Source organism: Anguilla anguilla, chromosome 9 (genome assembly GCF_013347855.1).
Source record: "Anguilla anguilla isolate fAngAng1 chromosome 9, fAngAng1.pri, whole genome shotgun sequence".
Classification (NCBI taxonomy): domain Eukaryota; kingdom Metazoa; phylum Chordata; class Actinopteri; order Anguilliformes; family Anguillidae; genus Anguilla; species Anguilla anguilla.
The window spans coordinates 37,605,425-37,628,633 of record NC_049209.1 but is presented as its reverse complement, the minus strand read 5'-3'; the positions used below and the strand labels follow the sequence as shown (position 1 = coordinate 37,628,633).

Here is a 23,209-nt window from a genome sequence, read left to right as displayed (position 1 = left end):
GATCTGTTGAACAAAGTGAAAAAAGAGACTGGCTCGCGAGGCTAGCTGACCAGTAACGTTAGGTGTCCATGGAGCTGAAAGTATCACCAGAGGTTATTGGCAAGGAAAACCAGACGATCCACTTGCTCTGGGTCCAGGGCAGAACATTTTTTGTTGACAGAGGAAGTAACGTTAGCACAGGAATTTAACTTTGCATGCATGAACATGATTCGCCGCATGAAACTAAAGCCTGCATGTTAAATACGCGGGATCCAAAACTAATATACGAATGCTCAAAATTAGGTTCGAACTTTAAAAAAAGAAAGATTTTCGAATAGTTTTCGAACTTCGAATATTTTTTGACAGCCCTAACCTGCATGTCTTTGGACTGTGGGAGGAAACCAGAGTACCTGGAGAAAACCCATGCAGACATGGGGAGAACATGCAAACTCTACACAGAAAGGCCCAGGCCGGGATTCAAACCCAGGACCTTGTTGCGATAATACCCACTGCACCACCGTGCACAATTTCACTGCTAAATAGGGATTAGGGACTGATCATTACTTTTTATTGTTTTCGGGTATGGAAGTATGTTCGCTAATTTACCAAATGTAAAACAACCACAAATTATGACCAGTGGCTCAATTTAATTGGGCAAGCTGTGATTAATGTTGCCCAGGTATGAAATATTAAACCAACTTTTAATTAAATGATTATGTAGTGGGATGGGCTATTAAATAGATCTCAGTAAATGCTGTGGGCTTAATTTGAGCACCAATCACCTGTAGTTGTGACAGTTCAGTTGCAGTTTTTAATATCTTGCAAAGTTTCAAATCCATACCCACTTCATGTGATAATTCATAATAATCTACTACCATGCAAAACTGTTTCAGTATGCACCGGTCCAGTTCTATCCAAATTTATTCGTATTTTTACACCCAGACAGTTTACAGTGGAACTGTGCAAAAACCAGGCCTGCACCCCCAAAAACTGCACCGGCCAGTTTTAGTCATGGCCTTACTCTTTTAACCAAAATGCATTTTATTTTTTTCACATTTTAGTCATGCCTTCTTAATTCATTTTAGTCCAAACAGAAATGACAAAAAATAATATCAACTAGACAATTCCTGCAGAAATTGTGAAGTGTGGTTTCCGCCAATGCAAAGTCGACTTTCTGCTGAACAGAGTGAACAGTGGTAGGTAGTTGCTATGATGTTTGAGGCAGTTGCTAGGGTGTTGCTAGGTGGTTATATGGAGTTCTAGGTGGTTTCATGGAATTCTAGGCGGTTGCTAGGGTGGTGCTAGGCGGTTGCTATGGAGTTTCAGGTGGTTGTTACGGTATTCTAAGTGGTTGCTAGGATGTTGCTAGGTGGTTGCTATGGAGTTATAGGCGGTTGCTAGGGTGTTGATAGGCAGTTGTTATGGTGTTCCAGGTGGTTGCTAGGGTGTTGCTAGGTGGTTGCAAGGGTATTCTAGGTGGTTGCTAGGGTGTTGCTAGGTGGATGCTATGGAGTTCTAGATGGTTACTATGGTGTTGCTAGGTGGTTGCTATGGAGTTATAGCCGGTTGCTATGGTGTTGCTAGGCATTTGCTATGGAGTTGCTAGGGTATTCTAGGTGGTTGCTAGGATGTTGCTAGGTGGTTGCTATGGAGTTATAGGCGGTTGCTAGGGTGTTGCTAGGCAGTTGTTATGGTGTTCCAGGTGGTTGCTAGACTGTTGCTAGGTGGTTGCTATGGTGTTCCAGGTGGTTGCTAGGGTGTTGTTAGGTGGTTGCTATGGTGTTCCAGGTGGTCGCTAGGGTATTGCTAGGTGGATGCTATGGAGTTCTACGTGGTTACTATGGTGTTGCTAGGTGGTTGCTATGGAGTTATAGCCGGTTGCTAGGGTGTTCCTAGGCATTTGCTATGGAGTTGTAGGCGGTTGCTAGGGTGTTGCTAGGGTATTCTAGGTGGTTGCTAGGATGTTGCTAGGTGGCTGCTATGGAGTTATAGGCGGTTGCTAGGGTGTTGCTAAGCAGTTGTTATGGTGTTCCAGGTTGTTGCTAGGGTGTTGCTAGGTGGTTGCTATGGAGTTCTATGTGGTTGCTATGGTGTTGCTAGGTGGTTGCTATGGAGTTATAGCCGGTTGCTAGGGTGTTGCTAGGTATTTGCTATGGAGTTATAGGCGGTTGCTAGGGTGTTGCTAGGGTATTCTGGGTGGTTGCTAGGATGTTGCTAGTGGTTTCTATGGAGTTATAGGCGGTTGCTAGGGTGTTGCTAGGCAGTTGTTATGGTGTTCTAGGTTGTTGCTAGGGTGTTGCTAGGTGGTTGCTATGGTGTTCCAGGTGGTTGCTAGGGTGTTGCTAGGTGGTTGCTATGGTGTTCTAGGTGGTTGCTATGGTGTTGCTAGGTGGTTGCTATGGAGTTATAGCCGGTTGCTAGGGTGTTGCTAGGCATTTGCTATGGTGTTCCAGGTGGTTGCTAGTGTGTTGTTAGGCGGTTGCTATGGAGTTCTAGACGGTTGCTAGGGTGTTCTAGGTGGTTGCTAGGGTGTTGCTAGGGAGTTGCTATGGAGTTCTAGGCGGTTGACTCTTTACTGAGTCCAATGTCGCGACCCATAGTTCTCTATGACAAACGGTTCAAAAGTTATGAAATATCAAACATCGGCCAATCAGGAAGGGGGGCGAGGCTGATCTACACCAATGGACAAAGGACTCTCTACCATGTCCAATGAGGCAATTTGTGGGCAATTTTTCCCCATAGAGATGAATGGCAGAATGTTCAAACCTAGAGAGAGACAAGAGTACTGCTGCTAGAAGACAGAGCATTGTGACATCACAAGGCTGAACATTCTGCCATTCATTCCCTATGGGGAAAAATTGCCCACAAAAATTCAAATTTTTCAAAAACCGTGCAACCAATTTTTCCACAAAGTAATAGCACAACATTCCCGATGAAGCCGCTCGATTTGACATATTGCACGTGTATGTGGTGCGAAAACTCTGGGAGGAGTAGCGGTCCAAAAAATGGGTGGAAAGAAAGAAAAATAATAATATGTCAGATAATAGTAGTGTGATTGCCTAAAGCAACCACACTAATTACAGTCAACAAAAGAACCAAGTATTTTAGTCACATTTTAATTCAAATAAATTCTATTTTATTTGTATCGCACATTTTTCAGAGAACTGTCACAAATACACTTTACAGAGTAGCAAGGCAACAGCGCAAAAAGAGCAAACGGAGCAAACCCCAGGCCTGAACCCCCAAATAGCAAGTTCATAACTTAAATAAATGTAAATACTTTGTAACATACTCAGAGTGTTTGCGACAACACATCAGTTGTGACAGTGCGTCCCTTTGTCATGAATGAACACTGGTGTATCTAATCTAGGAGCCAAAAGTGAGATTTAGACTCAGAGACTTCTTGGTAAGATTAAAATTAGTTGAATCAAAAATATTAAATTATCATCTGTCATGTCTTAAATTGTCTTAAAGTCTTAAATTGTCATCAATTCATCAGTCATTAAATTTAATCAAAGGCTGTCATAAAAGTTGTACTTCATAAAAGTGTGTCAAAAGAAACACCAGACTGCTATATTGTAAATTCAGACAAGCAGATGTGACAAAATGTCTCCAGAGAAAAGATTACATCAAAACAAGGAGTTTGGCAGTGTTTGGAAAAGTTTGTTACAGGATTGTATTGTGCTTTCCGTTATGACCCATAACTTACCTCTGTTTTAATAACCAGGTGCACACTACTGGACGCAACACTGACTTAGTATTTACCACAACCCGAAAGAAGACCCAGTTATTATACAGCAAAGCAGGGAGTTAGATCTATTTGTCCTAAAGGAGTTCTATGCATATATACAGGATTAGCACAGGTTGCAGGATCTCCCCGGGCAGGCAGATGTAACTCCCACGCAAGATGGTCTTCTGGTCTAAAAGTCCACCCTCCAGTTCCTTACAGATGATTTGAGTTTGACGGCGATTACCATTGTTTCTATCACTACAATATGCACTTTCTATAACTAAAAGTAACACAAAGGCTTCTATAAGTAACTTAACATGTTATAGAACAGGTTGTTAACAAGTTCCAGACAGTGTGGATTGTAGGCAGTAGACAACTCTGAGCTGTAGACCAAGACTAATTTAAAAAGATGCACATTATCCATATATAGTCCGGCATCTTTCTAATATCGCTGCTTCGCGGCACTCCCGGTGTCCTCACAACAGGCATCCTTTAGAATTGTTGCCAAGCAATGGCGTTTGTTGTCTCTCAGGCGCATTTTTGGATCCGCATTTCTGCGACAGGACCGAAAATCCCCAGAGGATACGTAGAATAATAACCTGAAATGTATTTGTTTAAATGCTGGATGTATAAAAAATACGTTTTTGGAACTTGAGGCTGCTATGAATAGCCCCCCTATGACATAGTTGGGATTGCAGAGACATGGCTTGGGGAGGAGGACGGGGATGAATATAATATAGAGGGATACAAACTCATTAGGAAAGATAGATCCAGTATGAGAAGTGGGGTGTAGCTCTCTATGTAAAATAAAATCTTAATGAACAGGAAATTACTGAAATTGACAAACTCATGCTTAGTGAGGATATTTGGATTAAGCTAATACCGGAACATGAAAAGGGCCTTACAGTAGGCATGTGTTACCATCCGCCTGCTTCTGACAGTAGTGTGAATTCAGTGCTCTTTTGAAACAAAAACCTTGAAAGGCTTGTCAGGAAGGTGACTTTAATTAGCCTGTTATTAATTGGGAATTGATGAAAGGATAAGGAAAAAGTGAGGAAGATTTATTAGATTTTATAAGTGACCTTTTTTTGGTACAGTCAGCCTACGAGAGGCAAATCAGTTCTGGATCTGGTGTTGTGTAATTATCTTGACAGAATTTGTAACAGAAATAGGTAATCGGGTTACTTAGCACAACTGATCATTCTGCAATTTAGCTTTGATATATTTTGGCAAATTAACAGGGCCTCCTCTAAGGCCAGTCATTTCTTTAATTTTAGATGAGCTAATTTTAACAAGATGTGAGCAAGGTAATATAAAACCAATATATCAGGGAAAGGGACTGTACTGACTGTATTGAACTACAGGCCTGTCAGTTTATCTTGCATTACACTTAAAATACTGGAATCTGTCATTAAAGACAAGTTAGAATTGTTTCTTGAAAATAACAACATAACCAGCATGGTTTTTGCAAGGGAAGGTCATGCCTGACAAACCTTTTGGTTTTGTTTGATGAAGCTAACAAGTGCTTTGACTATAACAAGGCTTATGATATTATGTACTTAGATTTCCAAAATGCATTTGATAAAGTAACACATGAGAGACTTCTTAGTAAAATTAAGACAGTGGGAATTACAGGAGGTATTTGAGGAACTGGCTCGGAAGTGGCTACAGGGCAGAGCACAAAGAGTAGTAGTTAGGAGGGTCTTATCTAGGGGTACTGTGGGAAGTAGAAGCCCAAAAGGATCAGTCTTCCTCATTTATATCGATGACCTTGACAGGGACATTGAAAATATATTAGTTAAATTTGCAGATGATACAAACTGGGAGGCACAGCCAATAGTTTTGAATCTACCAAAGTAATCCAAAAAGATTTAAACAAAATCCAGAATTGGGCAGAAACATGGCAAATAAAATTCAATATAGCTAAATGTAAAGTTCTACATGTGGGACATAAAAACATAAGGCAGCATTACTTCATAGGGGGGGGGGACAAAATTGGAATATGTTCCATTTGAAAAAGACTTTGGAGTAATGGTTAATAAAAGCTTTTCAGGTTCTAGGCACTGTGCTGTAGAGGTAAAAAGGCCAACAAGATGCCAGTAGTATTGAGTATAAATCAAAGGAATTTATACTTATCTTATACAGTACAATCCTTTTGTTAGACCACACTTGGAGTATTATATGTAGTTCTGGGGACCATACTACAAGAAAGATATAGAGGCTCTGGAAAATGTTCAAAGAAGGGCTACCAAATTGATTCCTAGTTTGAAAGCTATGAGATAAAAGCTATGAGGAATAACTTAAGATGCTGAATCTCTTCAAGTATAGTAAAATGAGACTTGGGTTTGTTTGAGAATTTTAAATTCAAAGAGATTCTTTGGGTTGAGTTCTGTTTGTAGAACCAGGGGACATGAATGGAAATTAGCAAAATGTAAATTCCACACAGACATTAGGAAGCATTTTTTCACTCAGAAAGTAGTCAATGTGTGGAATAGCCTGCCAAGCCATGTAGCAGAGGTAGAAAGTCCAGAACAGGTTTTCAAAACCAGGTTTGTTACGGTGTAAGATACTATCTAGCCTGTAGGTAATCAGAGGTTTAATTTAGTAGGAAAATGGTGAGCATTGTTGTACTGAATGGCCTGTTCTCATCATTATGTTATGTTGTATTTATATTGATAATATTTATATATTTGTAATATAATAGTTCAGACATACATGCAGTTACATCAAACGTAGTCAATTCCCCATGACACACCTGCCAGCCAAGAATGGGAAAAACGTGGCAAACTTTGGATTCCCTGAGGGTCTCGGTGACATTGATTGCATGAATGTGTAACTGTGCGCCCCAGCAGAGAACGCTCTTATATACAGTGAGCGCCATAATGTTGGGGACAAAGATATATACATTATTGATTTGGCTCTCTACTCCACAATTTTAGATTTGTAATCAAACAATTCACCTGTGTTAAAAGCACATTCTCAGGTTTCTCAGCTTTTATTTTAGGGCATTTTTACACATTTGGGTTTCACCAAGTAAAAATTACAGGACTTCTTATTTGCAGTCCCCCCATTTCAGGGCGTCATAACGCTTGGGACAAATTAGTCAGATTTGTTCAATTGCTTCCTTAGTGTAGGTATGTATAAGTATCAGTATCTAATTTTGATTCTAGGCTTTTGATTGCCTTTGGAGTCTGTTATTGATGTTTGTCAACATGAGGACCAGAAGTTGTGCCAATGGAAGCCATTATGAGGCTGAAAAATAGGAAATAAGAAAAAAAACAGTCGGAGACAAAGGCCAAACCTTAGGCTAATGGTTGTAACATTATTAAGAGGAAAGAGATCACTGGTGAGCTCAGAAATCACAAGGAAATTAAAATGAAAACAAACACTGTAAACATCTGAGAATGTGCTTCAGATGTATAGATAGGTTAGGTGGAACAATACAGCCCCCTCAATACAAAAATTTGTTTACAAAATTTTAAAAAATTACAGTGACTAGGTATCTCCATGTTAGTCCATGAAAAAAAAGGATTGTAACCCCTTCGCACATATTCCAAATCTGCCCAATCCTTGCCCATTTAGGGGGTAGTCTATTTAAAGCTTTATAACTCCAGATGTGAGCATCACAGATTCTTGAACAATGGCTTAAATGAAGCAAGATTAGATTAGAAAACCTTAGATTAGTTTATATTCATAATTTAGGAAAAAATAAAGTGCCACACATTGTCTAGGCAAAAAAGCAAAAAAAAATTTAGTTTGCAATGAAATACTGAGAGATCCCATATATAAAACAAGTCAAACTATACGTGTCCTGGATCAAAAACTCCATCACAAGTGCATAAAATCCTAGGGTGGATATGCAGAACTACTAAAGATCTATGAAACAAAACTAAGCAGTGTCTAAATTATACATTGGTGTAAATCACAACATAATTATGTATTTCACTGCAAATCAACTGTTTTGACTCAAGTTTTCTATCATTTTTAAGTGGGAATTACAAGCTTACAGTGGTACAGTGGTTTAAAATATCTAGCGGTCCAGAAACATCTAAAATCTCTCCAAAAATTAATAAAATACTCTTTGTCCATTATAAAGCACATAGGCTAAATGTGCCCTGTATTAAGGTTTCAGATGAAACATTGATATCAGATTTAAAAATAATGCAAAAACATTGTCACACAATGTGGTACAGTACCTAAATATCATTAACTCTTGTATGTTTTTCTCTACTCTACGGTATGCAGTGTTTTCTTGTATGGGGATGGGACAACATTAAAACAATATTCAACCTTCCACCACATTTTGGCAATGTTTCAGTTGAGGTCACATCCGGTGCATTAAACACAAACACTACTTGGAAAATCAATGAACGCTTACGCTACAGTGTGAAATATCCTCATTATAAAATACCACTAACCTATCTAAAGACACTCAATTTCAAAAATAACATATTTAACCTAAATATTTTCAGCAGTAACACTTATATTTTGACGATGAAATATTATCTGTGTTCAGTAGATAGAGACAGAGACAGAATCAATGTTGTCGTTCCCCAGTTCTTTTCTTGTTGGCTACATTATGTAGTTTTGGGAGGTTAACCAGTGGTGCAGACTAATCTGGAGTGAGACTCAGAGACCTATCGGTAAGATAAAAATGAATATAATCAAATTACTATGTCAAATTTCATTAGACAGGAAAACATAAATTGTCATAAAATCATCAATTAATAAAATTAATCATAAAGAGGTTATCATAAATGTTATAATAAAGGTTGTACATGAGAGCATAAGAAAAGTTATGATGACAATAGGCCATTCATCCCAACTTAGCTTGTCGTAACTTTTTTTTTTTTTTTGATATAGCAGCACACAACAGATAAGAAAAGCAATGAATATAAAAACCCACAACAACCAATAAAAACAATCACAAATTAAAACAATCAGTAAAAAAAAATTATCAACCTTTCAAAAACTATAACAAAAACCCAATAGAAAACAATAAAATGGAAAACAGTGAAAACCAATAAAACCAATTGTATTTCATGAGAGACACCACACTGGTATATTGGTATATTGTTCCAGGTGGAAACCTGGAAGTCTGAGACAAAAGATCACAACTCCCTTTTATATAGTAAAGTAAACATCTGGATCATATCACGTTGAGAGATGGTTCAGGGTCACAGGTTACTGAGACACTTCTAAAACTAATCACAGGTCTCCTACAGTAAACTATAGTAAGTACATGCATATTTAACTAAACGGTGTAAAATATAAGTAATGTATATATTTCAGCTTAATCATAATCATTTATTTTGCTAATCATTATCCTTTTCCTTTTTGTTTTCGGTAATTCTGTGCCGTTCGGACTTCTCTCCGGCGTTCGCCCCCGAAGACTCCCGGTCTCCGCTTTTAAAAACACCAGGCTCACTGTTGAAAACAATCAGAGGCAATCAGCGCAATTAAACAATTGATAATTATCGGCGCTGATTACCTCCACCTGACAGTTGTAACGAAGGATCCGAGAGCCGCTCCTCTCACTCTCTCTCTCTCTGCAGCCGACGCTCAAACCACGCCCACCCCACCACAATACTGTATTCATTTAAAAACGTGTAACACAGCCAAATTGCTAATTATTTCCACTAGAAATGATTGCTATTTGATACTTTGATGTCACACAAAGTGTGACATGACCACATTCTCTTCAGATCTTAAGATGAAAAAACACAGGGCCAAGTTACATTACATAATTTAGGAAACATTGCTTTGGAATACAGCTTGTTTAATTTGTGCGAGCTAAGATAGCCAATATTGTTTCTTGTAACTTGGCCCAAGTTTCATATCAGTACTTTTAATGGCAGGCCTATATTTTGCTAGTTTGAATTAATGACTTATAGACTGTGCTTTGAATGTGTGAGTAACTTGGCATTTTTGTATGTTGTATATTTTTCTTCAGATGAAATTTTACTTCAAACACCTTTGACATATCAGTACTCATTACATTACATTACATTACAGGCATTTAGCAGACGCTCTTATCCAGAGCGACTTACACACAACTTTTACATTGTATCCATTTATACAGCTGGATATATACTGAAGAAATTTCGGTTAAGTACCTTGCTCAAGGGTACAACGGCAGTGTCCTACCCGGGAATCGAACCTGCGACCTTTCGGTTACAAGTCTAGTTCCTTACCCACTGTGCTACACTCCGTCCTCCGTCATTAATCGTTTCAATTACATTCAGAACTTAATTGAGTTGGATACAGTTAAAACCAAGGTACATGCAGTCTGATGTTGCTGTCATATTACCTAGCAGGTATGATTGTTTGAGAGTTGTAGAATAACTTTAACAGTAAATGAAAAGGCCATATACTAATGTCAATCAAGGAAACACAATTATATTGGTAATGTGAGACCAGCCACATTCTTAGATTATGAAGCATGGGGCTTTATTCATGAGAACAGACTGCGTAAACATTTACACACAACCAGCTTCATAACTGTGAAGTGAGTTGTGCTAACTTTCAAATAGATCAAGAAAGCTGCTTTTGTTTGTTTCTTAACCCCCTTTTACAAATAAAATAGCTGACCATACGGACCCATCTGGTGTGTGCTTATTATAAATGCCTGTGATCAGATAGCCGTTTCTTTTCAATTAATCACAGCATCCAGAAGATGAGGCCATGTCAGTACAGCAAGCAAATTTATCTGAACACATTTAATATTAACACTTAAAAAGTCAAACATGTTGATGAATAAAATGAATTTATTTAATAAATATTAAACACCATTTATGCCTAAGGACTCACCAAAAATGTGTATGTCCAGTAGATGGCTTTCAACACTATCCAGTGTCCCTGATCTCCATATCTAAAGCCAAAATCTGAATCTCTCCATGACCTCCCTGGGTATTAACCCTCTCATTTTCTCTTTAGATGGTATTCTGTAGACATGTTGTCATAGTTCTGTGTTCCTGTCTGTGTTTTCCTTGTTGGGCCGCCAGATGGCGGCACTTCTGTTCTGTGTCCTGCTCCCCCTGTTTAATTGTATGATTGTTTCCAATTGTCCAATCATTGTTTTCTGGCTGTCTTGTTTTCCCTTCCCCTTCCGTGGCCTGATTGTTCATGGTGCCCTCCTGTGTCTCGTCAGTGTCTGTCTATTTAAGTTCCCGTCTCCTGGACTCAGGTGCTGGATCCTTGTTGGTTTGTTGCTCGTTGTTAGTTTGTTCAGTTGTGTTTCTGATCCTGTTCCTACCCTGTTCTGTTTCCACGTACTTTATGGATTTTTGGATTTTCTTTGTTCGATGTATCTGAAGTTTTCCTTTATTTTGAAGAGTTGCCCTGCGAGGCCTTTTGTTCCCTTTGTTCCGTTTTTTCCAAAGTAAAGTCTTTTGTTCTTACCTTTTTTTGGAGTTTGAGTTTTTCCCCCTCTGCATTTGGGTCCTAACTCTCCACCACACCGTGACACATGTAACAGCAAAAGGCACGTTGTTAGTTATAGCAACTCAAAGACTTTATACAGACAAGGACATCACATTTTTGGTCACCTAGCATCCAATTCCTGCTAGAATATAAGCTGAAAACCATACGAACTTTTCAAGGACATACCTTTTTAAATGATGCATGATTTGATTTATTGCAAATAAAATGCCTCCTGCCTGAAAATTACTTCCTTAACAGTTTTACTTACCTCGCTCAAAAACTGTTTTTGTTTTGGAAATAGTTCCAGCAAAGGTGATCACAGTGATCAGTTCCTTTGCGGTTTCAGGCGGTTTTATGACTGACTTGCACATGTACAAACCTGAAATGGCCGAAATGAAATGGTAACTGCATTACATTTGTGGCAACTCATCCCCAACATTTGCAAAATTAAAAAAATCTTTTTAAAACACTTCATCTTTAGGAACAGTTGTCTGTTAGAGAAGTTGGGAGATGATGACTCTAGAGATGGTTGGCTATTGAGTATGGAATTAAACAACTTGAAATATTAAAATTGTGTCCTGAATGAGACCTGTTAGCATTTAAAGGTGTCAGAGCCAATCCATTGCATCTGTAAATCATGACGCTTGTTGAAAACCTAACTTCACCAGAAATAACATAACATAAGACAAGAACAGGCCATTCAGCCCAACACTGCTCGTCTATTCCTACCACTTAACTGTACTTGATGCTTAGTTTACCTAAAAGCTAGATAGTATCTAACACTATATCAGGCCGGGCCTTGAATACCAGTGTTTCTGCCTCCACTACATGTCCAGGCAAGCTATTCCACACATTGACCACTCTCTGTGTGAAAAAGAATTTCCTAATGTCTGTGTGAAATTTACCCTTTGCCAGTTTCCATTTATGCCCCCTCATTTTGCTAACCAAACTCAACTTGAATAATTTCCTGTAGTTCACTTTGTTAATCCCTTTAATAAATTTAAAAGCCTCAATCAAATCTCCCCTAAGTCTCCTTTTACTAAACTTGAGAAGTCCAAGCACCTCAAGCCTTTCCTCATAACCCTTATCTTTTATACCCGGAATCAATCTGGTTTTTGTACACTGTTGTCAAGTAGGTGAAAGGATGGTTCCTCAGTGTGTGACACCAACTGTCAAACATGGAGGAGGAAGCGTGATGGACTGGGGCTCTTTTGCTGGATCCAGAGTTGGCGACTTGCACAGAGTGACTGGCACCCTGAACCAAAAAGGCTACCACAGCATTTTTCAGCACCATGCATTACCCTCTGGTCAATGCCTAGTTGGTCAGGGGTTCATCCTACAGCAAGATAATAACCCAGATTATACCTCCAGGCAGGGGTTAAATTGGGGGTGGATGTGGGTGGATGCCGTCCACCCACCTTTGGTAAATAAATAAATAATTTTGACTGGCAGTTTTACAAATAACTATGATGCTCCAGTCCATGTGTTCCCTCTAGCCTGTTACTCGCTCAACCAATCAAAAATACGAAGAAAAAAAACTCAGGGGGAACAGTCGTTTATATAGCAGGCACAGAAAGAAAAATATTGTTGATTGTCTTGATTGTTTGGAAGCGGACGTGGTAATTTCATTAACATGTAATTTCATCTATGCAACATTTTAAAGAGAGCTGAATAAACAGCCCCCACCAACGCCGGCTGTGGAATTTTTAAGAATTCAATATATTCCGCCGTACTTTTGTAAGTAGAAAAATAAATGCAGGCACGTCTTCGTTTCAAAATAGGTCGTTTAATGTAGCAAAGGAACTAGTGGGTCTGTTACCCAAGTACAGATAAACACAGAACCGACAAATGACGGAGACAGTGAATACTTATACCCTGTTCCTTCAAGGAAACAAAGGGCCAAATGGTTATCTTTAAACACATCATGGGGAAGGGGGGGGGGGCGAGGTAATCAGACATTGGGGGGGGGAAGAAACAAGGTGTGGGGAAGTTGGACTGAAGTAGGGGGTAGAGGATACTGCATACCAAAGGGAGAGGATGTAGCACAAAGGGTGTGATAAAAGGTCAATTTAACTGAGTGTGGTGGTAAACAATCAATCCTATCTGCAGCTGTCCCACTACAATGTGAGACACCTCAGAAGGGTAGAACTGTGGCTCCCATGTTTTCCAACATTCCCTACTTTTTTTAAAATTTTTTATAAGAAAGTCTTCTATAATCGAAGGTATATGTATAGAAAAGAATATGAAGCAAAAATAAAACATAAAAATTAAAACAAAAGCACACAAATTATTCAGGGGTTATTTCTGAGCCATCCCACAGTTTCATTTCTATCAATGACTTTCTCCAACTGTTTTTTTTCTGTTTGCGCCAGCAATAACACTGTGTTTGACCATTGAGGATACAAATTACTATTAGACCTACAATAGCCAGGAATATCCGGTTCCAAAAATGTGTTCTCATCAGAGCATCCTTGTCGCTTCAGGACTGTGGCCTCTGCCTGGGCCAAGCTCACCTCCATTTTTGTTTTGAGTAGTGTTGAATCACTCTCCATTAGAGCTTTCTTCACCTGAGCATGAATACCTGCAAACACATTTGACTAAGGAACCAGGTAGGCATCATCCCACGTGGCCAAGCTGTTGGACTCACTGGCATCAGTAGTAGGTAAACGAATGTTCCCCATCTGAACAGTGTATGCTGGTGTAAACCAGAAACCAGGGGGGTGATTAACACCTTATATTACCATATGGAAGTCCTGTGGGGTGACTCAGAATACACCAGTGACACTGGTCCACCACCCTCTCCACTTCCTCTAAAGGGTGCACATTCCTCTCTGGGGACAGTTCATTAGAGTTAATAGATACAATTTATTGCATGACTTTCATGCATAACATGTATGAATGTAGTAATCTGTAAAAATGTTTGATTCAGCCATTCCCTTACCAGTTCAAACCTTAAACAATACTGATCAAACATGACAATGATGTTAGCTCAATCATAACCAGCATGCATGAATACCGTATTTACATCATATTATAAAACCCTTTTTTTTTTCTTTTCTTCTGGTCCAAGAATGATGCCTTCTCTAGGAATAGGTTGCAGTGGAGGACATTTGCTTCAGTCCAACTGCTTGAGTCTTCCCATTCCTTTAGAGGTTGGCATTGTCTATCCTCAACATATATGTATTATTATTATTATTATTTATTTTATTTATTTATTTTTAACCGTATAAATTTAGATGCATCATTGTTAGACCAGGGTAATATGTACATTCATGCTCCACGGCCCATCTCCCCAGGTTATCCTGTCCCTCATCCCAACTAGTTATTGCGTTAATAATGTGTCCAATTACGTGTTTTTACTGTCACAATGAATTCTTATATTCTTGGAAGCTGTCTTCCACCCTCAATCATGTGTTCTAAATGAAGATTCACTTGATACTTTCCATGTGTCTTCTGTTGTGAACGCTTCACCATCTTTCCACCTGTCTGATGTCCATTAGGTGAATCCAACGTCAACTGCGTGTATTGTCCCTGACACATTGGGTGTTGTTTATGAATATGACCGGAATGTCCCACTTAGTGCTGACCTCCAACCTGTTCCTGAATACCAGGAGCCTCGTCCTGATCTCGATTAATTCTGTAGGGGAGAGAAAGACCAAGTGTGAGTGTATATTCTTATGCAGTTTTAATCATTTAAACATTGACATTGGTATCAAGTTCAGCTTTGTTATATAATTTGCATTGGTCCCCATGATACCAGAAATACTGTATTGGCCTACCCCGCTTTTTTATTGCCAATTTCAAATTGGTTTCACCAAGTTTGTCCATAACTTCGTATGGACCCTCCCAGTTTGCTTCCCAGCCTCCCCCTTTTAAATTTTTATTATTATTATTATTTTTTTTTTTTAAGCATCCCCGATTTAGAAAGTCACTGTATGTGGGGTTGGACTGTGAAAGGGATTCTCAGAGCCTTTCTGGCTGCTCTGCTCAGCATGGGCCTTAATCATAGACAATAGGTCTGTGTATGTAAGAGTGCCTTCAGTCTGGGGCTGTTCTGTCTGAGGCTGCTGTGCACGCAGCTGTTTTGGCCCTTTTCCTTCCATCCCTCCTCCTTTTGACCAGCAGTGTCGCTTGGAATGGCCAACACGCTTGCAATTGGCACACACACGGGGGCTTCTACACTCATTCTGAATGTGACCTGGCTTCCCACAGTTAAAACAATGAAATCTGGCCTGGCCCTTATTAGATGCTAGCACAGCAACCCTTTTTCTAGAGCTCTGTTTAGGGCTCAGTGAACTGAGTTGCGACTCATTCCACACAGTTAAACAGTCTTGGATATCCCTGCCTATGTGCTGTCTGACTGGCTGTGCACCCAGTTCTCTATTCAACTGTAACAATAAATGTTGGCAAGTAGGCGAGACAAGATCTTTATATTTATTGATTACCAAACTCCAAAACATTGGATCGTCACCTGTTAGTAGTGCTCTGTTCCCTCCACCTATGTTTCGATTGTACACAATCACAAATGTTCTAAGAAAATCAGTGGGATGCTGCCCTTTCTTAGGTACAAACTCAAGGATTTTATTCATGTCAGCTATAACGCGATAACCCACAGCCTCGCTCGTTAGCCTTAACCTTGCGTCATGATTGGGGAAAACAACAGGGTTTCCCTGACCCTGTATGAATTCTAACGGAATAGTAACCGATGTAGGGAGCACAGATTGCAATAATTTACAACAGTCCTTGTCAGTTAGCGAGTGTATTCGCTGCAGCGTTTGCACCTTTTCAACAACTGCGGTCGGGTCACTAACTCCGTCCCACGTGGGAAGTTGTTGTTGCAGTGTAATCAACTCTGAAAGTGTAAGATTGCGATCCACCTGTTGATCTGCATATTCATATGTGATAGCCCCATTGACAGGATTTTGTGTTCCGCTTGTACGAACTCTGCGTGTTATTATTGGTGCGATTTTAGTGTTTTTTGTCCCGACTGATTTAGTTGCTTTTTGTGATGTAGAACTTCTAGAAACCAACCTTCGGCAATTAGAAAGAAGTGAATTGGTAATAGATGCATTACATTCTGTCCCCCCAGTAGGCCTATGAAACCCCGGCTCCTCATCTAAAATTTCATTATCACTTCTTTCATCATCCACATCTAACAAAGGAGCTGTTTGGCAGTTTGTCTGTCTGACTTCCCATTCGTCATCATCAGAACTGTATACTGACTCACTCTGCTCCTCTAATGTCCTTAAAATCACTGCCACTCGCCGTTTCATTATGGTATTTGCAAGTTTTTGCTTTGCCATTTTTTCTTTCAGCGACCTGAACTTCTGTACAATCGCATTATCCTTATTCTCCCCAGACACATTCCATAACTCTTTATATGCCACCTGAGCATCGCGTAACTGTCCCTGCGTTTTAACCAATTCTGCAGTTGTAGTATTCAATTTCTCCCTCAACTGGCAAATTTCTTTTCTAAATTCTAAGTGTGTTGTGGCATGTAATATACGTTCTGCAACAGATGCTTCCAACTTCCTTGAATTTACCTCCAGTGCTTTATTCAAACTTTCAACTTCACCTCGCAATTTAGGAACCTCTACAACTTTATCGGTCAAAAACTTAATTGTTTGGGCCATAGCCATCACACAGTTAGCCTGTCTCGTTTTCTCATTTTTCTTCTTTTCATTGCGCTGCTCACAAGCAGTTTGAAGATATTCAACAACATCTACTTCCTGTGGTACGTTGTAAGGACCCTCCTTACAATGTTTGGTCAACAACATAGCGGCCCACGATTTCCAACCATTCACTGCCATTACTAAACTCCTGTACAATGGACAAACAAACTTTTGGTACTTGAAATTGTCCAAGGTCTGTGTAACTTTATACAAGCCCCTGTCTAGAACACTGTACACATGTACAATCAATTCTGACCACTTGTATTTTAAAACATTACACAATTTCCATAACTATTCCTCTACAATATTACATACATAAATATTTCATACTCACAAATGTACGTGGTCCGTTCCGTGCCTTCAAGTCCGTTTTTCCTTCAGCGTTGGCAAATGGCTTCCAAAACAGTCCTCTTACTGTAATCCTTTCTTGAATTTGGTGTCAACGTAAAAAAGAAAGTCTCTTCTGTAGGCCAGTGTCATACGCGAATGTCAGCCTCCCCAGTGTTTTTTTTTTTTTTTTTTTTGAAAAACGCAACAAGAACGACGGATTTGGGCTGGCTCGCCAATAATGTGGAATTTTTAAGAATTCAATATATTCCGCCGTACTTTTGTAAGTAGAAAAATAAATGCAGGCACGTCTTCGTTTCAAAATAGGTCGTTTAATGTAGCAAAGGAACTAGTGGGTCTGTTACCCAAGTACAGATAAACACAGAACCGACAAATGACGGAGACAGTGAATACTTATACCCTGTTCCTTCAAGGAAACAAAGGGCCAAATGGTTATCTTTAAACACATCATGGGGAAGGGGGGGGGGGGGGCGAGGTAATCAGACATTGGGGGGGGGAAGAAACAAGGTGTGGGGAAGTTGGACTGAAGTAGGGGGTAGAGGATACTGCATACCAAAGGGAGAGGATGTAGCACAAAGGGTGTGATAAAAGGTCAATTTAACTGAGTGTGGTGGTAAACAATCAATCCTATCTGCAGCTGTCCCACTACAATGTGAGACACCTCAGAAGGGTAGAACTGTGGCTCCCATGTTTTCCAACACCGGCTATTATTAATGGCAACTTTGATTGCTTGAGCAAAATGAGCAGGTTGCTGGTGAGCAGTTAAGCTAGGATTTAATATTTATCCATATTCAATTTATCCATTAAAATCTGTTTTAATCACCAAGTAGTCTACACTTAACAAACAAGATACACCAGTCTGTTATCTACCGTATTAACTTTCAGAATAACCAGCAAAAACAAAACTTGCACTTCAGTTTTTTTTACAATCTACGCATTGCAAATATTTGCCATGAATTCAAGTGCGGAGAACGAAGTGCATGTATCCACAAATATTGATTAACACTAGAAGCGCTGTGACGGGTCAGTTTGACCCAAACTGAGATATTTCAGAGTTTAGGATTGTTTTTCATTTAGTTACTAGCAAGCTACATCATCCGCATTCACTGACTTTTCCTAAATATTTGTTATTTACGTACCAGCGTAGTAGGAATGTCAAAGTCACGTTTGGAAAATGTTAAAAACACCTTATTTCACTTCCGTGTGTGTTATAACAGTGTTGTTAAATTACGGCCGTCTTCAGACTAAGGAGTCAGTTTTCCTTCACCACACCAGGAGGCGCAAAGATTCACTTTTAATCGCGGTGGACACGCTGTTGCATTTTTATTTGTACGAATGTTTTATTTATTTTGTTATTAGAAATATTTGTTTATGTTTATTTTGAAGAATAAATTATATAATGTTTTAAATATGTGATCTTAAAAAATATTTTTATAGGCTATTGCGTTTGTTTTGTGATCATTTGTTTATGCCTATGCCTTTCCCTTGTGTTCTGAAATCATAGCCCTACATTTTATTTTTACAGTTATTATGCAACTGGAAATTTCTAAATAAAGGTTCAAATAAAATTGATCCGTCTTCAAATGCAAAAAACAAATTTGGTTTTTTTCAATTTTATGCATTATCATGCTCGTATCAATGGCTGCATGCGACACGTTCACGTACAACAACAATGCTGCGTAGGATATTGCAAAAACTAAATCTAAGCTAAAGAAACGACTACAATATAACAAGATAAAAATATATTTGAAGCCCTATTTCTTTCGGCAGTTAATTTGTTTATTCGTAGAGTGTTACAGTGAATACGTCTTTTTGTAGGCCAACCCAGACGTTTCTTCCGCCATGGGTTCCCTCGGCAGATCGCCAATGGATTTTTCCAATAGGGATTTAGTTTTCTTCCGAAAATAAGGCCTATGGTTAATTTATGCCTAAAACAGTTTCACGTTTTGTTCTACGAGTTCTAGGGGTTCGACACTCATTCACGCTTAGCATTCGATGCTCAGCGTGCATGCGAGCTAGTAAAACAAGAGTGGCTATTGCAAAAATGTGACCGCTCTTGTAGTTTCAATATAGAAACTTAGCCTACTTTTCAAACGCACACGACAGCTTAGAAATCCACGGTTGACATAGGCTATTAATGGGTGTATTTTATCTTGTATAACAAACGTGAAGCTCATTTAGGCTTACGTTCACCACAAACCTTACTTTCGGCAGAAAACTAAATCCCCACGGGAAAAATTCATTGGAAATCTGACGAGAGAACCCAATGCCAACTTACTTCCGGGTTTTAGGACTACAAACTGTAACACTATTGCAAAAACAATCTAAAATAAAGAAACCACTACAATACAGCAGGATAAAAATATATCTGAATCATAGCGTAGTTTGTTAGTTTATAGTTAGTCATAGTTTGTTTCGGCTGTTAATTTGTTTATTTATAGTGTTTCAGTGAAGACGTCTTTTTGTAGAACTCGGACGTTTCTTCTGCCATCGGTTCCCTCGGAAAATTTCCTACGCATTTATCCCAGACGGATTACGTTTATTTAGTGCACTTGTTATCAGTGGACTTGCTGTGAGTGCTGATCAAGCATACCTTGCTCGTTGATATATATATATATATAAATTAGCCTACGTTCACTATCATCTGTAATTTGGCAACTTTTCAAAATATGCAAAAAAATTATAGCTGTATCATGTCTTATTTTCTGTGAGGTAAAAATGTGACGTTGTGACACATTTTGCTTTTGAGGGACCAGGAAGGAGGGGACATTCGTTTCAGGGAGTAAAGGTTTTTTGGGGGGGGGGATCATTGTGGAAAAACATCCATCACATCCTGGGAGTGAGTCGCACGCGAGTGGTGACACGATGTCCGGTTAGGCTAGGCTTTGCAGTTGCTATTATGTATAACTCCATATTTTTTTTAAAACATAGTATTAATCTTTAGGCTACTTGAGAGAACAATAAATGTCACTATTACATAGCCTACAATCAAAAATGATTTCTCAAATGTGAAGTGTCTTGTGATGTGTTCGTGTGGTGTATGCTGTTATTCCGTTGAGTAAACTAGTAATAAAATCTTTTAAAAAAAACAGTAAACTAAATAGAATAAAAGAATAAAAATGTAGAAAAAAAAGTATAAGCAAGAGCGAGAGATTGCTGCGTAACTAAAAGTAATACAAGGCATACTTTGTAGCATAACGAATTACGGCTAAGCAAATTACTTTTATTATTTTTGAAGCGAGTAGGCTAACATAACATAATGATATTATGTGCCCGACAAATAGAACATTTTATTTCTCCCTGGAGAGATATCAACTATCAACCATTCACACGTGGCATAAGTGAACCATTCTCAAGTGGGACATTCACATGTCAATCTAAGGGTAAGGGTAAGACCACTGATCTGTATGGGACATTGAACGCTCACCCCTCCCCCACCCGAGAACACAGAAAACTTCAGATGCTTTAGCAAAGCATGGCACAGCATGGTTATGCTGACCGTAATTTTTCACTTACTTAGAAACGAAAGCACATATTCATGCATGCACATATAAAGATGAGACGGCATCTTGAGCAATGTGCTATCGACCAAACTTGCAATGTCAAATCACATGATGGCAAAGGCAGCTTAGCTTACAAACTCCGCGGCATAGAGGCGACCAGCAGCTCTTTAGTTTGTTGGTCAGTTGGTCCACAAAAGTGTCCTCCTGTGGATGCATGCGCAGTCGCAGCTATTGCGGATTTGGGCTTGTTATTACTGATGTTTTATGTTTACTATTAACATTTAGCCTACTAATGTTTTATATAGATTTTCTTATTTATTGATTTGATATCAATAAATACATTTGCTTATCCATAGATTTGAATGGAAATTTTTAAATATTGTTTTCACAGTTAAAAATGTAGGTTTTGAAAATATAAGTTAGGTCTATTGAGGTGAAGTCTCCAATCGCCATCACTGGTGTCGTGGAGAGGAAGAAAATCACGCCCCTCTGCGAAGCTGAACATTCACACCCACTGATAGTTTGACTCAGGACTATAGAGAAAAAAACTATCAGCTCTGGTTTCGCTAAAGGCAGCTAAAGAATTCTGTATTCTGGTGCTGGGGGAGGGGTGAGGAGCGATTCAATGGATGAGCGTGAACGTTAGTGCATGAATAGCTGGTAGTTTTTTTGAAGCTATTATCATGAGTAGGCCTTTTAGGCCTACTGAGTAGTAAAAAGATAAATACCCAAAACAAAGATACAAGTGTCACATTTTTACTTGTTTTATTTATAGTAATAATAGGTTCGGACCTTGTTTCATATTCAAAAATCAGAGCCTTGCACGTTAGGAACTGTGTTAGAAGACTGCTCACGCTGTCTGCGTAGATGCAACAGCACATGTATAAACTATCGGGAGGCGTTTCGTGGGAATATAGGCGTCTCTGTGCTTTACCATGTCCACGCAACCATTGACAGAGTTTATGGAATTTGCCATTATTTCCAAAATATGGAGCAAATTTGTAAGCAACAGTACTGCGTGTTACACACCTGGAGAAAACATAACTGTTGATGAGCAGTTGTTCCCAACTAAAGCGCGGTGCCGCTTCATGCAGTACATTGCTACTAAACCAGATAAATTTGGGATAAAGTTCTGGATAGCAGCCGACGTTGAAACGAAGTACATGCTGAACGCTTTCCTATACCTTGGGAAAGATGAGGCGAGGCCTGTCGGCGAACGATTAGCTGACAATGTGGTACATGCGCCTTGTGGAACCCTTCATCGGAAAAGGAAGAAATATAACCTCGGACAATTTCTTCACATCGATTGCCCTGGCGAACAATCTACATGCAAAAAAAACTACATTGGTGGGTACCATAAACAAAAAGAGGAGAGAAGTGCCCCCTTCTGCGAAGGCACAAAATCAAGAGAGATTTTCCACCACGATCTGGAGAGCTGGACACGCTACACTCACGGTTTATCAGTGCAAGCCCAAGAAAAATGTGTGCATCTTGAGCATTATGCACAGAATCGTATCGATCGACAATGATGCCAAAAAACTGCCAGAAACAATCGCCCATTACAACGCAACAAAAATGGGAGTGGATGTTTTGGACCAGATGGCACAGCTGTATTCGGTCAAGGGGGGCAGTCGTCGTTGGCCAGTTGCCGTTTTTTACAACATTTTGGATCTGGCTGCAATCAACGCCCATGTTTTGTACATTACATTACATTACATTATAGGCATTTAGCAGACGCTCTTATCCAGAGCGACTTACACAACTTTTACTTAGCACTTTACATTGTATCCATTTATACAGCTGGATATATACTGAAGCAATGCAGGTTAAGTACCTTGCTCAAGGGTACAACGGCAGTGTCCTTACCCGGGATTCGAACCTACGACCTTTCGGTTACAAGCGCAGTTCCTTACCCACTGCGCCACACTCCGTCCACGCAATGCATGAACAAAACAATTAGTCGAAGAAGATTTATTCTTGAGTTGGCCAAGGAGTTGCGTGCAAATCACATGACCGCAAAGGCAGCTCCGCGGCGTACCGTCCTAGCGCCACTCTGCAGTCCAGAAACCCCCAACACACCGCAGCGAGAGCGGTCACTAAAAAGAAAATGCTGACAGGTATCCAGATGTGGAGGGAACAAAACTTGTGACATCTGTGACAAGTGTAAACGACTTGTCTGTGGCAAATGTACAAAAATGCAACCCAAGCTCTGTCTTGAATGCTGACGTCGTTACCGCATTACCAGCAGCTCTATTGCTAATGTTTCATATAGATTTTTTTATTTATTGATTTGCAGGTTGATTCTAAATAATTCAACTTGCTAGCTATATATTTAGCTAACATTATATTTTTAAAATCGTTTCAACTTTCTAACAATGTGCTGTATGCTAGTGGTTTTGATATAATAAAGCAAATTACTGAAAACAGGTGTCTCGTATTTTTACTTTGTTGCTATCTCAATGTGACTTTCTGTGTGCACTGAAGCGATATATTGTATGTCTACTGTAATCAGTTTTGAAATCCCACTTTTTTGCTAAGGTCTTAAGTACAGTGCG

At 39.3% G+C, this 23,209-nt stretch overlaps 1 protein-coding gene across 5 annotated transcripts in view; it reads left to right on the top strand.

Moving 5' to 3' along the window:
* The window catches only part of rtn2b (reticulon 2b), a 149,002-nt gene that overhangs the window by 54,272 nt on the left and 71,521 nt on the right, over positions 1–23,209 (top strand). The window contains exon 5 of one of the 5 annotated variants that reach the window (XM_035433577.1): positions 9,102–9,187. The exons of the other annotated variants lie outside the window; for them this stretch is intronic. Within the exon in view, the coding sequence (XP_035289468.1) occupies positions 9,102–9,172 (71 nt within the window). The 3' untranslated portion in view covers positions 9,173–9,187. Of the gene's footprint in view, positions 1–9,101; positions 9,188–23,209 lie in introns of those variants that run through there. 5 annotated transcript variants of the gene reach the window in all.